General features: G+C 39.0%; 2 protein-coding genes across 53 annotated transcripts in view; one reads left to right on the top strand and one right to left on the bottom strand.

Moving 5' to 3' along the window:
- Positions 1 to 19,731, top strand: part of nrxn2b (neurexin 2b) — a 479,676-nt gene that overhangs the window by 330,558 nt on the left and 129,387 nt on the right. For all 52 annotated transcript variants that reach the window (XM_087259563.1, XM_087259583.1, XM_087259577.1 and 49 more), the window contains 3 exons: positions 1 to 65; positions 281 to 471; positions 8,197 to 8,370. The exon at positions 1 to 65 is cut by the window's left edge and continues 317 nt beyond it. In XM_087259563.1, coding sequence (XP_087115689.1) covers positions 1 to 65; positions 281 to 471; positions 8,197 to 8,370 — 430 coding nt within the window. The remainder of the gene's footprint in view (positions 66 to 280; positions 472 to 8,196; positions 8,371 to 19,731) is intronic.
- The window catches only part of alpk1 (alpha kinase 1), an 859,869-nt gene that overhangs the window by 183,662 nt on the left and 656,476 nt on the right, over positions 1 to 19,731 (bottom strand). The gene's annotated exons all lie outside the window — the stretch shown is intronic.

A 19,731-nucleotide genomic window follows, 5' to 3' on the forward strand; every position in this document is an offset into this window, starting at 1 on the left:
GACGGCCTGATGCTCTTCAACAGCGGAGACGGCAGCGACTTCATCGTGGTGGAGCTCGTCAAGGGGTCCGTCCGGCTTATTTAGCGTGTTTGATCACAGTGGTGTAATGCTGCTGTGTGTGTGTGTGTGTGAAAATTCTGGTTCTGAACATGTGTGTGCGCAGGGGTATAATACAGCTATATGTGTGTGTCGTTACTAGTCTAATACAGCTGTTTGTAGGAGTGTGCATGTGTGTGGACAGTAGTGTAATACATCTGTGTGTGTGTGTGTGTGTGTTCAGGTTTGTCCACTATGTGTTTGACCTGGGTAACGGGCCGTCTCTGATGAAGGGAAACTCTGAGAAGCCTCTGAATGATAATCAGTGGCACAATGTGGTGGTTTCACGCGACACCAACAACGTACACACACTCAAGATCGACTCTCGCACCGTAACACAGCACTCTAATGGAGCCCGCAACCTGGACCTCAAAGGTAACACACACAAGACACACACACACACACACAGTCAAAACACACTCAAAACACACAACACACTTAAAGAACAGACAACACAAAATCAAAACACTTAAAACACACCCAAAACACACACAACACACAATCAAAACACTTACAACACACACAACACACTCAAAACACACACAACACACTCAAAACACACCCAAAACACACACAACACACAATCAAAACACTTACAACACACAAAACACACTCAAAACACACACAACACACACAAAACACACTCAAAACACACAACACACTTAAAGAACAGACAACACACAATCAAAACACTTAAAACACACACAACACACTATCAAAACACACACAACACACTCAAAACACACACAACACACAATCAAAACACTTACAACACACACAACACACTCAAAACACACACAACACACACAAAACACACACAACACACAATCAAAACACTTACAACACACAAAACAATTAAAGCACACACAACACACAATCAAAACACTTAAAACACACAAAACACACTTAAAACACACACAACACACTCAAAACACACACAACACACAATCAAAACACATAAAACACACACAACACACTCAAAACATACACCCAACACACATTCAAACACATAAAACACACAACAACACACTCAAAACACACACAACACACAATCAAAACACTTACAACACACAAAACACACTTAAAACACACAAAACACTTAAAGCACACACAACACACAATCAAAACACATAAAACACACACAACACACTCAAAACACACACCCAACACACAATCAAAACACATAAAACACACACAACAACACACTCAAAACACACTTAACACACTCAAAACACACACAACACACAACGAAAACACTTAAAACACACAAAACACACTTAAAACACACACAACACACTCAAAACACACACAACACACAATCAAAACACATAAAACACACACAACACACTCAAAACATACACCCAACACACATTCAAACACATAAAACACACAACAACACACTCAAAACACACACAACACACAATCAAAACACTTACAACACACAAAACACACTTAAAACACACAAAACACTTAAAGCACACACAACACACAATCAAAACACATAAAACACACACAACACACTCAAAACACACACCCAACACACAATCAAAACACATAAAACACACACAACAACACACTCAAAACACACTTAACACACTCAAAACACACACAACACACAACGAAAACACTTAAAACACACAAAACACACTTAAAACACACAACACAATTAAAGCACAAACAACACACAATCAAAACACTTAAAACACACACAACACACTCAAAACACACACCCAACACACAATCAAAACACATAAAACACACACAACAACACACTCAAAACACACTTAACACACTCAAAACACACACAACACACAACGAAAACACTTAAAACACACAAAACACACTTAAAACACACACAACACACTCAAAACACACACAACACACAATCAAAACACATAAAACACACACAACACACTCAAAACATACACCCAACACACATTCAAACACATAAAACACACAACAACACACTCAAAACACACACAACACACAATCAAAACACTTACAACACACAAAACACACTTAAAACACACAAAACACTTAAAGCACACACAACACACAATCAAAACACATAAAACACACACAACACACTCAAAACACACACCCAACACACAATCAAAACACATAAAACACACACAACAACACACTCAAAACACACTTAACACACTCAAAACACACACAACACACAACGAAAACACTTAAAACACACAAAACACACTTAAAACACACACAACACACTCAAAACACACACAACACACAATCAAAACACATAAAACACACACAACACACTCAAAACATACACCCAACACACATTCAAACACATAAAACACACAACAACACACTCAAAACACACACAACACACAATCAAAACACTTACAACACACAAAACACACTTAAAACACACAAAACACTTAAAGCACACACAACACACAATCAAAACACATTAAACACACACAACACACTCAAAACACACACCCAACACACAATCAAAACACATAAAACACACACAACAACACACTCAAAACACACTTAACACACTCAAAACACACACAACACACAACGAAAACACTTAAAACACACAAAACACACTTAAAACACACAACACAATTAAAGCACAAACAACACACAATCAAAACACTTAAAACACACACAACACACTCAAAACACACACACAACACACAATCAAAACACTTAAAACACACACAAAACACAAACCAGCCTAAACAGACACACAATTAAAATCTAAAAACAACCAAAACACACACAACACCTTCAAAACACACAACACATGATCAAAATTCTGAAAACACACACACAACACACAATCAAAACACACACAACACACAATCAAATAATATAGCACACATCACACTCAAAACACACACAACAGTCACAACACACAATCAAAACACTTAAAACACACACAAACCACACTCAAAACACACACAACACACTCAAAACACTAAAAACACACACAACACACTCAAAACACACACAACACACAATCAAAACACACACAACACACAATCAAAACACTTAAAACACACACAAAACACAAACCACACACTTAAAACAGTCAAAACAGCCTAAACACACACACAATTAAAATCTAAAAACAACCAAAACACACACAACACCTTCAAAACACTCAAAACACAATCAAAATTCTGAAAACACACACACAACACACAATCAAAACACACACAACACACAATCAAATAATATAGCACACATCACACTCAAAACACACACAACAGTCACAACACACAATCAAAACACTTAAAACACACACAACACACTCAAACCACACTCAAAACACACACAACACACTCAAAACACTAAAAACACACACAACACACTCAAAACACACACAACACACAATCAAAACACACACAACACACAATCAAAATACTTAAAACACACACAACACACTCAAAACACTAAAAACACACACAACACACTCAAAACACACACAACACACAATCAAAACATACACAACACACAATCAAATAATTAAAGCACACACCACACTCAAAACACACACAACAGTCACAACACACACCAGTCACTCAAAACACACACAACACAACCAAAACACACACAACACACAATCAAATTTTAAACACACACAACACACTCATAACACACACAACACAGTCACAACACACACAACACAGTCAAAACACTCAAAACGCACACAACACACTCAAAACACACACAACACACAATCAAATTTTAAACACACACAACACACTCATAACACACACAACACAGTCACAACACTCACAACACAGTCAAAACACTCAAAACGCACACAACACACTCAAAACACACACAACACACAATCAAAAAACCTACAACACACAATCAAAATACTTAAAACACACACAACACACTTAAAACACACACAACACACTCAAAACACCTAAAGCACACACAACACACCCAAAATACACACAACACACAATCAAAGAACTTAAAACACAAACAACACACCTGAAACACACACAACACACTCAAAGTGTTATATTGAGTCTTCACTGCACAAAGCCACTCCCAGTCGCTGATGAAGTTGACCTTGCTAATCTGATACACACTCCAAAACCACCAATTCAAAATAGAAGATTCATGAAGGTTCAGAGCTTCATGACGCAGTGATTCAGAAGCGTCCGTCACTAATTTGAATCAGAACCCAGAGTTTATCATACAATAAACAGATCTGCAGTCAGATTAAACTAATTCAGATCTGTGTGTGTGTGTGTGTGTGTGTGTGTGTGTGTGTGTGTGTGTGTGTGTGTGTGTGTGTGTGTGTGCGTGTGTGTGTGTGTGTGTGTGTGTGTGTGTGTGTGAAGAGTTTAATGTGTCGCTGATGAAGCGTTTGATCCTCTCTGTGTGTATCAGACACATTCAGCATCTGTGCAGACTCAGATCAGAGCGCATTAATGAGCTGCATTAATGACCAGCCGGAGCCGCTGAGTTCATCAGTGCTAATCAATATTCCTCTTCCTGAAGTTCAGCTCTCATTTAAAAAAGATCTGCCTCTGAGTATACTGGTGCTGGAATATTCAACAGGAGGAGCTGGAGTCACACACACACACACACACACACACATGCACACATTCACACACGCATGCTCAGACATATAAATGCTCACATACTTACAAACACATACACACACTAATACAAACACAGACTGACACTAATACAAACACAGACACACACTAATCAACGAAGGATCACACAAACACAGACATACAAACGTTCATACACACAGACAAACATGCTCAAACAAACAAATGCACACACACACAAACAGTTACACAAACAGTCATACACACACATGCTCATACACACAGACTCATACACACGCTCACACACATGCTCATTCACACACACGCACATACAGATGGTTATACACACACAAACACTCATACACACAAACACATACACACTTGCACGCATACACGCACACACACATACACACTAGCTGCTGTGCAGTAATATATGATATCTAATATTCCTCCATTCTCCTGATCGATTGATAATCATATTCAAATGCAGCAGAAGGATCTCCTCAGTCTCAGTGCATCGATCCACACACTGCACTGCAAACTTCTGGAGATGAAGCATAAAATCAGTTTTCTAGCATCTCAGGCTGGAGATGAAGGTCATTATCAAGGTTATTGACAGAGTTGACGATAACAGAGTTGATGATAACAGAGATGAAGATAACAGGGTTGACGAAAACAGAGTTGACGATATTAAAGTTGACGATAACTGATGACGATAACAGAGTTGACAATAACAGAGTTGACAATAACAGAGGTGATGATAACAGAGTTGATGATAACAGAGTTGACGATAACAGAGTTGAAGATAACAGAGTTGATGATAACAGAGTTGATGATAACAGAGTTGAAGATAACAGGGTTGACGAAAACAGAGTTGACGATATTAAAGTTGACGATAACTGATGACGATAACAGAGTTGACAATAACAGAGTTGACAATAACAGAGTTGATGATAACAGAGTTGATGATAACAGAGTTGAAGTTAACAGAGTTGACAATAACAGAGTTGATGATAACAGAGTTGATGATAACAGAGTTGAAGATAACAGGGTTGACGAAAACAGAGTTGACGATATTAAAGTTGACGATAACTGATGACGATAACAGAGTTGACAATAACAGGGTTGATGATAACAGGGTTGATGATAAGAGAGTTAACGATAACAGAGTTGACGATATTAAAGTTGACGATAACTGATGACGATAACAGAGTTGACAATAACAGAGTTGACAATAACAGAGTTGACGATAACAGAGTTGAAGTTAACAGAGTTGACAATAACAGAGTTGATGATAACAGAGTTGACGATAACAGAATTGACGATAACGGAGTTGACAATTACAGGGTTGATGATAACAGAGTTGACGATAACAGAGTTGACGTTACAGAGTTGACAATAACAAAGTTGACGATAACAGATTTGACGATAACAGAGTTGAAGATAACATAGGTAACGATGAGAAAGTTGACGATAACAGATTTGACGATAACAGAGTTGAAGATAACATAGGTAACGATGAGAAAGTTGACGATAACAGAGTTGACGATGACAGAGTTGAAGATAACATAGGTAACGATGAGAAAGTTGACGATAACTGAGTTGAAGAATACAGAGTTGACAATAACAGGGTTAATGATAACAGGGTTGATGATAAGAGAGTTAACGATAACAGAGTTGACGATATCAGAGTTGACGATAACGGAGTTGAAGATAACAGAGTTGACAATAACAGAGTTGAAGATAACAGAGTTGACAATAACAGAGTTGAAGATAACATAGGTAACGATAGGAAATTTGATGACGATATCAGAGTTGACGATAACATAGTTGACGATAACAGGGTTGATGATAAGAGAGTTGACGATACCAGAGTTGAAGATAACAGAGTTGACAATAACAAAGTTAACAATATCAGAGTTGACGATATTAAAGTTGATGATAACTAAGTTGACGATAACAGAGTTGACGATAACAGAGTTGACGAAACAGAGTTGACGATAACAGAGTTGACAATAACAGAGTTGACAACAGAGTTGACGATAACAGAGTTGACGATAATATAGTTGACGAAAACAGAGTTGACGATAACAGAGTTGACGATAACAGAGTTGACAACAGAGTTGACGATAACAGAGTAGACGATAATATAGTCGACGATAACAGTGTTGACGATAATATAGTTGACGAAAACAGAGTTGACGATAACAGAGTTGACGATAACAGAGTTGACTATAACAGAGTTAATGATAATATAGTTGACGATAACAGGAGTGATGATAACAGAGTTGATGATAACAGAGTTGACGATAACAGGGTTGACAATAACATAGTTGACTATAATAGAGTTGAAGATAAAAGAGTTGACCATATCAGGGTAGACGATTGCAGAGTTGACTATAACAGAGTTGATGATATCAGAGTTGATGATAATAGAGTTGATGATAACAGAGTTGATGATAACAGAGTTGACAGATAATTAATCTTATATTTGTTTTTACCTAAACTTTTTGCACAAATTAATGAAAAAAGAATAATGAATAACAGCTACAGTGTGAGGCTTCATGTTAATATGTACAAGACAGAATGTCAAACAAACATTATTTTAGAGATAATTTGATATAATTTGTTATAATTCATTGTCAAAATAACAGACGTTTATTATGGAGATTTACAATGTAGCCTGCAATTCTGGAATCACCCATAAGCTGAAGGTGAAGACATAAGAATGAAAAGTGTTTTATTTTAAATGATTCTTTATTTGATAAAAACAGGACTGAAGTCGCTGGTCTGAGCCCTTTACTCCTCCATATCACATCTGAAATATAGAGAACTCTTATATAATCTGCTGATAGATACGGATGATGAAAACCAGAAGATACTGACAGAATCAGGTCTGTGTGGAAATGATGATCGTAATCGTAATAATAAATCATCCTGCAGAAAGAGCGCCAGTTCTTTAGCAGGACAGCAGGAGGCGCTGCAGCACACTCACAACACCACATTACACTGACTGACAAACACATTCTGCTGTTTACTGCTGTTTTTATTGTTTATTGTTTTATTTATTATGTACTATTTATCGTTAGAGAGTTTTTATTAATATTTGACAACACTGGACTATTCAGTGTTCATCATAAATGAGTTGACCTCTCACAGATCTCTCTTTTACAGTAATATTTTCTCTGCAATAATATATTAGTGCATATACAAACTGATGTACTGACAACTTATAGAACTGATGAGCTGAATATTACTACATACAAATTAAATGGAAAATAAAGGTTCCAAACCATCGAGTGTCTTTATTTTGTTGAACACAATAGAAGATATTTTAAAGAATGTAGAAAACCTGTAGCCCATGACTTCCACAGTAGAAAAAACAAATACTGTGGAAGTCAATGGGTACCGGTTTTCAGCATTTTTCAAAATATCTTCTATTGTGTTTAGCAGAAGAAAGACACTCAAACAAGTTTCTGACAACAAGGTAATGATGAGCAATTGTGTGTGTGTGTGTGTGTGTTTCGCGCAGGAGAGCTGTATATCGGTGGAGTGGCGAAGAGCATGTACAACAGCCTGCCGAAGCTGATCGCGTCGCGGGACGGTTATCAGGGCTGCCTCGCCTCCATAGACCTGAACGGCAGATTACCAGACCTGCTGGCAGACGCACTGCACAAAGTGGGACAGGTGGACAGAGGCTGCGATGGTCAGTCACACACACACACACACACACACACACACACACACACACACACACAAAGAAAGTTGTGACAGTATGGAAAACACAAATAAAAGAGAAAGTAGTGTGGTATGACTTGTGTTTACCAATATGAACACACAATATCTGCTGTTGTGTCTGGTGAATCTCCATCCTCTCCTGTCATTCAGAGCTCAACACACTCCAGAAACAGAGCCAGGATCAGTTTAGGGCAGTGATCAGGTGATCTGCTGAATGATGATGTGATGTGTACAGGTGATGGTGATGATGATCTGCTCATCAGGAAAGCTCTAGTGCTTTAGGAGCAGAGATGGGTCGAGGATCGGCAGTTTGAGCACAAATATGAGAGGAGATGAGTGAAGTGCTGAAACACAATGATCCTCAGAGGAAGAGAGGAAGACATGTGGATATTTCACCTTCAACAGTGCAGAACAGCATTAAAGACTGAAGGAATCTGGAGGAGTTTCAGTGCGTAAAGGACAAGAGCGCAAGCCTAAGCTGAACAACCGTGACCTCCGACCCCTCAGGGGGCGCTGCATCAAGAGTCCTCCTTCATCTATAAGCCAGATCAGCACATGGGCTCAGCACTACTGCGCTAAACCTTTGACAAGCACCACACTACAGAGTTACATCCACAAACGCCAGCCAACACTGCACTGTGCCAAGAGGAAGCCCTATGTTAACAGTGTCCAGAAGCGCCGTCCACTTCTCTGGGCTCGGAGGCGTCTGGGATGGAGCATCACATGGTGGAGAAGTGTCCTGTGCTCAGTGTTTCAGGTGTTAATGGGAGAAATGGACGTTGAGTGTTCCAGACCAAAGCAGGAAAGAATCATCTAGAAGCCCGGCTCTGTTATGGTCTGGGGTTGTGTTGGTGCTCTTGGCGAAGGTGACCTGCTCTTCTTTGATGCTCCATTAATGCTGAACAGCACAGAGAGATTCTGGAGCTCAATATGCTGCCTTCTGCTCCAGGGACGCCCATGCAGAGTTCAACAAGACAATGCAGAACCACATTCAGCTCACATTACAGAGTCCTGCTGCAGAGGAAGAGGAGACGGCTACTGGACTGGCCTGCCTGCAGTCCCGACCTGTCTCCAATAGAGAATCTGTGGCGCATTTTAAGTCACAAAATGCCACAATCTAAAGATTGTGAAGCAGGAAGAATGGGACATAATTGAAACACTTCATCACTTGCTGTTTTCAGTCCCTAAACGTCTTTAAGGGTTGTGAACAGGAGTTAAAGGGAGATTAGATTAAGAGTTAAAGGAGCATTACTGTATTTTGAAGTTGATTAAATTATTGGTAGGCACATATCAGTAATTGGTAGGGACACGTCCCCTCTTTCTATGCCAAATCTACACCCTTGTGTCGAAGAAAATTTTGAAATTGATTCTTTCTTTCTTTTATTTGCGTTTTCCACACTTCCCAACTTTTTCTGCTTTGTAGTTGTACTTCACACTGCAGTAGCAGTAGTGTGAAAGACTTTTGAGTGTATGTTTGACTGATTATGATACTGTTTGTCAGTGTGATAGTGAGTGTGTGTTTGTGTATGTGTGTGTATGTGTGTTTTGTCAGTGTGCGTTTGCGAGTTACACCCAGATGTGATTTGCTGTCAGTGTTCTTGTGTGTGTGTGTGTGTGTGTGTGTGTGTGTGTGTGTGTGTGTGTGTGTGTGTGTGTGTGTGTGTGTGTTCAGCGTTCTCCAAACAGTAGTTTATGCTGTGATAAGGTCAGCTCATTATCTGCATTCAGAGCGCTTCAGCTGCATCTTACTGTTGTTTCCGCATCTTTAATATTTATACACTCAGAATCCTTCACTATATCCAAACACATTAGCATTAATAACTTTATGCTGCATAAGAACTTAAAGGAATGCGTCAGTTGTGTGGGTCGTTTCGGCTGTGGCTTGTTCCACCAGCAGACTGAATATGCAGAACTCTACAGCAATCAGGCGAGATTTCATCCAGTCTGGAGGAAATAAACAAAAGGATTAGCTTAATATCACATATGAAAATCTAATGCAAAAGGAAAACATTTAGATTCCTATATGACAAATGTATTTATTATATTTACATTAATCAAATATAAAATGAATATCAATATCCATATATCATAGAGTAAACTACGCTGCAAGATTATCGTTGTCAAATACTTTTTTAAACACATTTAGCAGCGATGAATTGCAGCTCCTCATTGAGTCTTTATTTACTTGTGTAAATGTGTGTAAACTTATATTTGTTCAGTTTTTAATTTAATTTCAGTATTATTATTACAAACATGAAAATATTTTTATGATTTATTTACAATACAGTTTGTACAGTAATATTTTTTGTCTTTTGGTAGGTATATCATATGAAAGACTTGTTTTATTTACCAATTAAGTGGTTCTAATTGGATTTGCATAGTAAATATTAAAGTATTTTTATTTCATATATCAAGTTTTTAGTTACGATATTTCCAAAAATCATTCCACATAAATCTGTTGATTTCTTTCTTTTATTTTTACAAAATTTTGCGCGAAAATCGCAAAAAAAATATCAGCAGATTCTGTCTGGCCATAGTAATAACCAATCACAGATGCTTACCGATTCAGAAACCAATCGGAACATTCTTTCTTGAGTTTCGACCACGCCCCAAGCCTAACGAAACTGATAAATATACTAGTTTGTTTGCTAAACGTATGCGAGTAGTAATGATTATTTTTTCATTGAGCTGACATAACAACAACAACAACAACAACAACAACAACAATATAATAATAATAATAATAAGACGCGCTCATTTTTCAAATTTGGCGGTCTTCAGGGGAAACCGTTTTTCTTTTCGACGGAGATGGATAACGATAGAGTTTCTTCACGGATCCGAAAAGCTTTTCACCGACTAGCGAATCAAACTAAGCAGCTAACTACGGTTACGGTTTTTCGGTGTTTGAGTCGGATTTTACTCGATCCAGCATGTTCAAGCCGAGTGACAGACAGTGTGGAGGAGATCCGTCGGTTTATAAGGTAAGGCTAGGCTAATGTTAGGCTAATGTTAGGGGATTTATCTGATGCTGAGCTAATAAATGAGCGGCTTATTCTTGACTAAATTAGCCGTATTATATTGATGATCATAAGTGGACTGAACACTGCTGGATTTTGAGGTTTAAGGTAATAGTTTATTGTGGTTATGACAGATTATCACGTGACTTGCGTTACACCTTGTTTAACCAGGTGTATGTGTGTGATTACTGATAATCACTTGATGAACTCATTAACGATGATATTTTGAGAGAAGTCTCCGCTTTATGCTGCGTGTGGCTGATTATGTGAGATATTTTATTTGAGTTTTTATTTGAGTATTGACTCGTCATATTTGAGTGTGAAATATAAGGAAATTGTGTTTTATTAGTGCCATTTAATGATCTCTTCTATGTGAATATGCAGTAAAGTGATGTAGAGCTGTATTCCCATCATCAATACTGCTAACTGCAGTCTTCAGTGATCCTCCAGAATCACTGTAATATGAGGATCAGATGATTTAACACACCTCTATGATGGTTCTCAGTGATGAAAATTATTATTAAATCATATTATTGAGGACACTGTGATGTGTTTTACTGTTCAGCATTCACCAGTTAATAGAAACTTTGCTGGTTCTCTTCCTATTTAAGTGACAGAAAACAGTTTGTGCAGATAAAGAATAGACTCTCCGATCCTGTTTCAGTCCTTCATGGTGTTCCTCAAGGGTCAGTATTGGGGCCACTTTTATTTATTATTTATATCCTACCTTTAGGTCATATATTTCGTTCTTTTGGCATACATTTTCATTTTTATGCAGACGATACACAAGTTTATATCTCCACAAAACCTACAACATCGCACCCCCTTCAGACCTTACCAAATGTCTAAATGAGATTAATACATGGATGACTAATAATTTCTTAAAGTTAAATGCCAGTAAAACCGAAGCCCTTTTGGTTGGCTCAAAATCTGTTTTATCCAAAGCTCAATCTTTTACCCTGTTTGTTGATAACTCCCCAGTCAATTTCTCAACCCAAGTGAAAAGTCTTGGGGTTATACTGGATGGCATGCTCTCATTTAGTTCTCAAATTAGTAATATCTCACGTTCTGCCTTTTTTCATTTGCGTAACATTGCAAGACTTCGCCCTTCACAACAAAGTACTGAAGTGCTTGTTCATGCTTTGGTTACATCACGGATTGATTACTGTAACTCGCTTCTCTCTGGTATTCCTGATAAACAAATTCATAAACTACAGTTGATTCAGAATTCAGCAGCTAGGATAGTCACCTGCTCGCGTACTTCTGATCACATAACTCCAATTCTCTTTCACCTGCACTGGCTTCCTGTTCACTATCATATACAATACAAAATCCTCCTCTTAACATACAAAGCTCTTCATAACCTGGCCCCTCGCTATCTTTCTGATCTTCTTCATTTGTACACTCCTTCACGCTCACTGAGATCATCTTCTGCTGAACTGTTATCTGTCCCACACTTTAAGATGAAGTCATTTGGAGGCAGGGCTTTTAGTTGTACAGCACCGAAGTTATGGAATTCCCTGCCTTTGCACATTCGCCAGATGGACTCTATTTCCAATTTTAAATCTCAGATAAAGACGTTTTTGTTTAGGATAGCTTTTAATGATTTGCTGGTTTAATTATGCTGATTGTCATTTTTACTGCTTGCATTTTTATGATGTGCTTGTAATCTGCTGTAAGGTGTCCTTGAGTGCTTTGAAAGGCGCCTAAAAATAAAAAAAGGTATTAATATAAAGAGCAGCATTCTGAAAATGAAATTGTTTATTATTTTGTGACTTTAAATTGACCAAAATGATGATTATAAAGTGTCCTTGCTGAACAAAAGTATTAATCTCCTACAGGCTAAATATTTAAAAGGCGTGTGTGTGAGAGAGGGATGGTGTGTATGTATGAGGTAAAGTTGGTTTTATACACACACATCTATTCAGTAACGGCTTGTGACACACTCCCTATATTGTTTACCTCGGCACTTTGAATATTGGGTCTGAAATAACCTGCAGGTGTGACTTGAAGACAACATTAACACTGTTTATTTGACTGTGAACAGTGTTGTACTTTGATAGTCATTGGCTGATCACATGATTTCACTATTTAGAGTTTGTAAATAATACTTTTATGAAATTATATTATTAAGAAGAAAGTCTGATTGTGCCAATATAAAACCAACTTTACCTCTATATAGGGAGTGTGTGTGTGTATTTGTGTGTGTAAGCGTAAATGGCTGTGTGTGTGTGTGTGTGTGTGTGTTTGTGTTTGTGCGTTTGTGTGTTGAGTCAAGTGAGCGTGTATTATCTGTGTGTGCTCATGTGAGTGTGTGTGTGTTTGACAATCCTTCACAAACACACAAAACACACACTCTATCCCTCTTACAGACACATACTGTATACACACACAGATTTTGACTAATGAACTGCTGATAAATTATGAATATGATTATGAATATGATCACACACACACATGTCCTCTTCTGCAAACACCACAGAGATGGACTAGGGTTGTGTTTTAGCGAAATCACTGTGGGATTTCGTGTGGCTTTACTCCTCAGCCTCAGAGATGACAGTAGAGTAAACCTGCAGTCACATTACATTACATTAATGTTAGTAATATCACTGTTTTTTACATTTTTGTTATTATTTGTACTCGACACACAGATAAATCACACACACTCGCACAGATATGCACAGATATAGAACTCAAACACACACCTGAATATTAAGTCTGTTAGAGATTCATATTTTTATTTAGCAAGGACAACTTAAATTGACCAAAAAATGAAAACACACACACACACACACACACACACACACACACACACACACACACACACACACACACACACACACAGAGGCTTCATCACTGTCCCTCATTAGTGTTTAATTTTAAGCCAATCAGCTCAGCAGTAATGAGAGTAATATCCAGCACTCACGCTTCAGAGGAGGCTGTTAATTAGACCTCCAGCACTGAAAGAGATGGAAAAACACTAACTTTACTGCACAATTCATCTAATATTATATACTAATATGCCACTCAGTTCCAGAAACGTAAACTTAAATCTGCTGTTCATATGATATCCTAATAAAAATGTTTGTGTTTGACGTAAAGCTGCATCATTACTCAGAATATCATGTAGATTAGATCCAAACACATTTATGATTATTATTATCATCAGCGATGAAAACAGCTGAGCTGCTTCAAACTGTGTGTGTGTGTGTGTGTGTGTGTGCGCGCACACCCACCCTGATAGTGTTTTTTTCTTTAAAAAATAGCTATACAGAATAATATAAATAAATAAAGTATTCATGGTCTGCACGGTAGCACAGTGGTAGAAAGTTCGACCCACAGCAAGAAGGTCACTGGTTTGTGGCCCGGCTGGTTTAGTTGGTGTTTCTGTGTGGAGTTTGCATGTTCTCCCCGTGTTGGCGTGGGTTTCCTCTGGGTGCTCCGGTTTCCCCCACAGTCCAAACACATGCAGAACGGGTGAAATGGGTAGGCTAAATTGTCCTTAGGGTGTTTGTGTGTGAATGAGTTTATATGGATGTTTTCCCAGAGATGGGTTGCAGCTGTAAGGGCATCCACTGCGTAAAACATATGCTGGTCCATATATTGATTGGTGGTTCATTCCGCTGTGGCGACCCCAGATTAATAAAGGGACTAAGCTGAAAAGAAAATGAGCGGATAAATGTGAGTATTCCTATAATTCTTATTCTATATAAATAGTAGAAATCAATGCAATGTACAGACACATCTCTTCTAATGTCCAGTTCAGACTGCAGGATTTTTGTAGTCGTGATACAGATGTTTTCACACTGCATGACTATCCGGGCTAGCGTTTCGTCACTGCTTTGTTTACACTGCAAGATGGATCGGCAACAGGGGTTTTATATTGCATGACTTTACAAGAAGAAGAATCGCAGACAACTTCGTCAGAACTACGTCTCACAGCCAAAAACGTTGTATATCTTTTGTTTAATAACTACATAATGAGAAAGAAGCCTTTAATGGGACACAAATCGTACATATTTGCTCACCTGGGTTTGAAGGGAATTAGCAAATTCTCCTCAACTTTCTTTTGAAACTTTCTGTATAAAACGTCAAACAGACACGACTGCTCCTGCCAAACCTCCACTTGTTTTTTCCTTCATTTCTTGGGCCAAATAAACTAAAATGAGCGCTTTTAACTTGTCCCTCAACCTCCCGCTGGCCTGCAGGTACACACACACATGTGGATGCTGCTCTCTCATTGCTGTAGGCCAGGGGTCACCAAACTTGTTCCTGGAGGTCCGGTGTCCTGCAGATTTTTGTTCCAACCCTTATCAAACACACCTGAACAAGCTAATCAAGCTCTTACTTGGTAAACTTGAAACATCCAGGCAGGTGTGTTGAGGCAAGTTGGAACTAAACCCTGCAGGGACACCGGCCCTCCAGGACTGAGATTGGTGACCCCTGCTGTAGACGATCGCTGATGTTATTTTCATTCAGAACTCATTTCACACGGCATGATTTAAATCGCAGACAGCTCCAGATATTCAGCAGCCAAATATCTCACAGGCATCGGCCACTCATCAGCGATTCTCTCAGTTGGCGTCTTTGGTAGTTTACACTGTGTGATTGTCACTCATGTGCACGAGCACCGATTTACCTGTGATTTCAGGTATTTGTCAGTGAATTCTCAACCTGTCGGTGAGTCAAAAATGGGGCTAAAATCCTGCAGTCTGAACTCGGCGTTAGTTTGTCATGTGTCTTACAGGAGCCATGTTTAGTCAAAAGAAGATGATCGTCATATTACTGAAACACTAGTAGGACTGGGCGTTTTGGCCTAAAATCCAGATCTTGATTAATTCAACATTTTAATCTAATTAAGGTTAATGAGCGATTGTTTTATTTATTTATTTTTCCTCATAGTTCACTGGTTTTGATCTGTAAATATGTTCACACATTACATAAAGTATAAACCAGCCAGAGTGAGGTCACTTGACTCCACATGCAGAAGGCAAAGTAATCTGGAAAAAAGTGATTTGGGAAAATTTTGTCGACTTGCAGAACCCGCTGTGTGCCGACACCTCTGCATTAAAGGGTGTGATGCCGGTTTCACAGTGTATGAGCAGCGTGTGTTGTTTTGTCGTGCATGTAAACAACCGGGATTCACTGCGGGAGCAAGGGAGGTGTGTGATGTGTGCGTGTGTGTTTTCTTGAATAAACTACATTGCTTTCGCAATCATTGATTCGGTTGTATAGAGAATAAATTCTTTATTCTGGGATTAGCGCTCTACACTTGTATATAGTGAACTGTAACTCAAAGTATACTGGGCCACTGCTGTTATACACTGGGCACGGCTCGACAGTGCAACCATTTCGCTTGCATTTGCGACTAAAAATAGACGTGTGTGAACTGGAAAATTTATTTAGGGTGCATTCACATCTGTAGTTCACTTCATTTGGTCCGAGCCAAGGTGCAATAAATGATGCATTGTTGCATCTACTGCCATCTTTGGGTTGTTTTCACACCACAATGCTGGCTTTGGTCCGAACCAGTTGAAACGAACCAAAATGCAGTCATGTGACAAAATCCACATCCCTCATTGGCCAGATGTTGTTGAACATATTTCCTAAACTGCTTATTGATTGGTCAGAATTCACGTGCGGGAAAATGCCAGTGAACTCCCGCAAGTAAACAAAACCGGCAGACACAAAATGCCGTTTTTACTCTGGAGGGACGATGTGTTTTATTGCATCGCTCGCCACTTCAGGGGGAGGCGTGAATTAATTTAGCTAAACTGCGACATGGTCATCTTGCGGAAATATTACCAACGATCCATCAGATAATGTTTTCCCCTCTCTCTCTTGGTAAAGCGCTGTCAACAAATATTTTTCCTCCATATCCCATAATGCACAGCGCATCGGCCTACGGCAGCTGGATTAGTCCAAAAGGCACAGTAATTTTTGCGGTTGGACCTGTTTTAGTACGGATCATATTCTCACCACAAGCGAACCGCTCCAGGGTTCGTTTGAAAGCGTACCGAGACCACCTCTTCAAGCAGGTATCGGTACGCTTATTTGGTCCGCTTTTGGTGCGCACTCGAGTACGATTGCTGCATTCACACCTGCCCAAACCAACCGCACCAACAGGGGAAACGAACTCTAGTCGCACATGTGCGATTTTCTTTTTTTTTTAAACCTCGATTTGATGACTTAATTCACTCGGCCATGGTAAAACAACATGCTCTTCACACTAACTTGTGGTGTATTACGTTGGAAATCTATTGGGACTGTAGCACATGCTGACGCTATCAACAACAGCATCTCTACTAGTTTAATAACTTCATGTCAAGCAGTCTTTAGATTTTGTATACGTTGCTGAGCAACGCATGGCACCGAATGGCGGCATGTCGCACAACGTGCAAGCCTCATAGAATAGTCTACTGTGGTACATCTAGTGTGAGACCCACTTCAACATCAGCGCTTCCCACACAGACTTTACCGGGGCGGCCCGGCTTTGTGTTGGCAAGAAACGGAGAACACTCTGCCACAGACTCACAAGCTCTGCATGCAGACCCACAGCGACACGCTGGATACAGAACTGCTGTTCTGTTCTGACTTTAGTCTAGCTTTGAGAAGAGCGCGAGGACACGCAGAGAAGAAAAGCCTTTTACTAAATAGACTGACACAGCTCATTATCTGGGCTGACAATACATCCTCATTTTCCTGGACTTGTCCGAGATTCTGCTTTTGCTTTTGGTTTTAATTGCATTAGTTTTTGCATTACTTTGTGTAAACTTTGGCTGGTACATCTCAATCTCTCAGCAGCACTACAGCAGAGAGAGAGAGAGAGAGAGAGAGAGAGAGAGAGAGAGAGCAGGTTTGACCTGTCAGTAGTGCAAACTAATATGAAACACTGAAACTTAAAAAAAAATTGTTTGTTAAATAAGAAATCAATAATAAATGATTCTGTTGCTGAAGGCCATTGAAGATTAATAAAGAAGATGGTGTTAATTTGGGGCAGAAGGAAACTTTAACTCATAATGGGACTCCCATATTCAGCTCTTCTTTAAAAAGCCCAGAGAGATAAAGAGCTCTGATAAACAGTGTCAGCTTTGCACATCAGTTTGCAGTTGTGTCTTTCTTTACATTGTCTTACTGTTCCCGTGTGGGCAGTAGGGCTGAATCGGTACACTATGTTATGCAAATAAATTAATTTAGATAAAGTTAATCTTAAAAGTCACATTATTTTATGGGCTGTGGAGAAAAGGTGTTTCAATCCAGCTACCGCAAGTATATTTACTGTGTATTAAAGATAACGTGTTCAATATATATTATTATAAAATTAGTAATATTTAGTTTGGGGCCATTGATACAGCCATAATCTTCTTATGATATGAACACAGATTAAACTGCTCTGGTTATGTCAATGTAACCGGAGCACCCGGAGGAAACGCCAACTGACCTAGCCAAGGCTCAAACCAGTGACCTTCTTGCTATGAGGGAAACGTGCTACCCACTGTGCCACTGCTTCGCCACAGCTTTAATTATAAATAATTATTAAACACTATTTAGGCTGTTTTACAGTAAAATGAAGCCTAGTGTATTTATTGTATTCAAATGAATGAGACTGCTTTGCTTATAAAGATCTCCTCGTGTGCATTAATAAGGCAAGAGCACTATTTATTTAATACATTTTCACTGCGCTCCTAATGTTCTCCTAAATTTCTCAACTTAGCGCATGTGCTACTCCTGAAAAAGTAAGAGTCAAGCCCTGCTGGAGCTCGTGACCAAGCAGATGGGGTCTAGTGATGCCCCTGGTGTGTGTGTGTTTATATGTGCATGTGTGTGTATGCATGCAGGCGTGTGCAGTGTTAATGAGTGTGTTATTTGTATCTTATCTCAGCATGACGATGATCATTAAACTGTGTGTGTGTGTGTGTGTTTGTGTGTTTGTGTGTGTGTGTGTGTGTGTGTGTGCGTGCGTGTGTGAATGAGGGTGTTTTCCAGTACTGCGTTGCAGCTGGAAGGGTATCCACTGCATAAAACATATGCTGGATAAGTTAGCGGTTCATTCCGCTGTGGCGATCCCTGATTAATAAAGGGACTAAGCAGAAGGAGAATGAATGAATGAATGAGCTTAAATTGAAAATCTTTCACTGTGTTCAAACTGTGTGACTTGTGTTTGTGTGACAGCTCTATATTAATAGTGGAGCTGTTTTCTAATTACCTTAGAAACTGCAATGATTCCAACCTGTCCAGCTTCACTGCCGTGAGCGTATCACAATATCAGTTTTATTTCAGTGAAAGACGTGTGATTGTTTACAGCTCAAAAC

Source organism: Danio rerio, chromosome 7 (genome assembly GCF_052040795.2).
Source record: "Danio rerio strain M-AB ecotype USA chromosome 7, GRCz13ab, whole genome shotgun sequence".
NCBI lineage: Eukaryota > Metazoa > Chordata > Actinopteri > Cypriniformes > Danionidae > Danio > Danio rerio.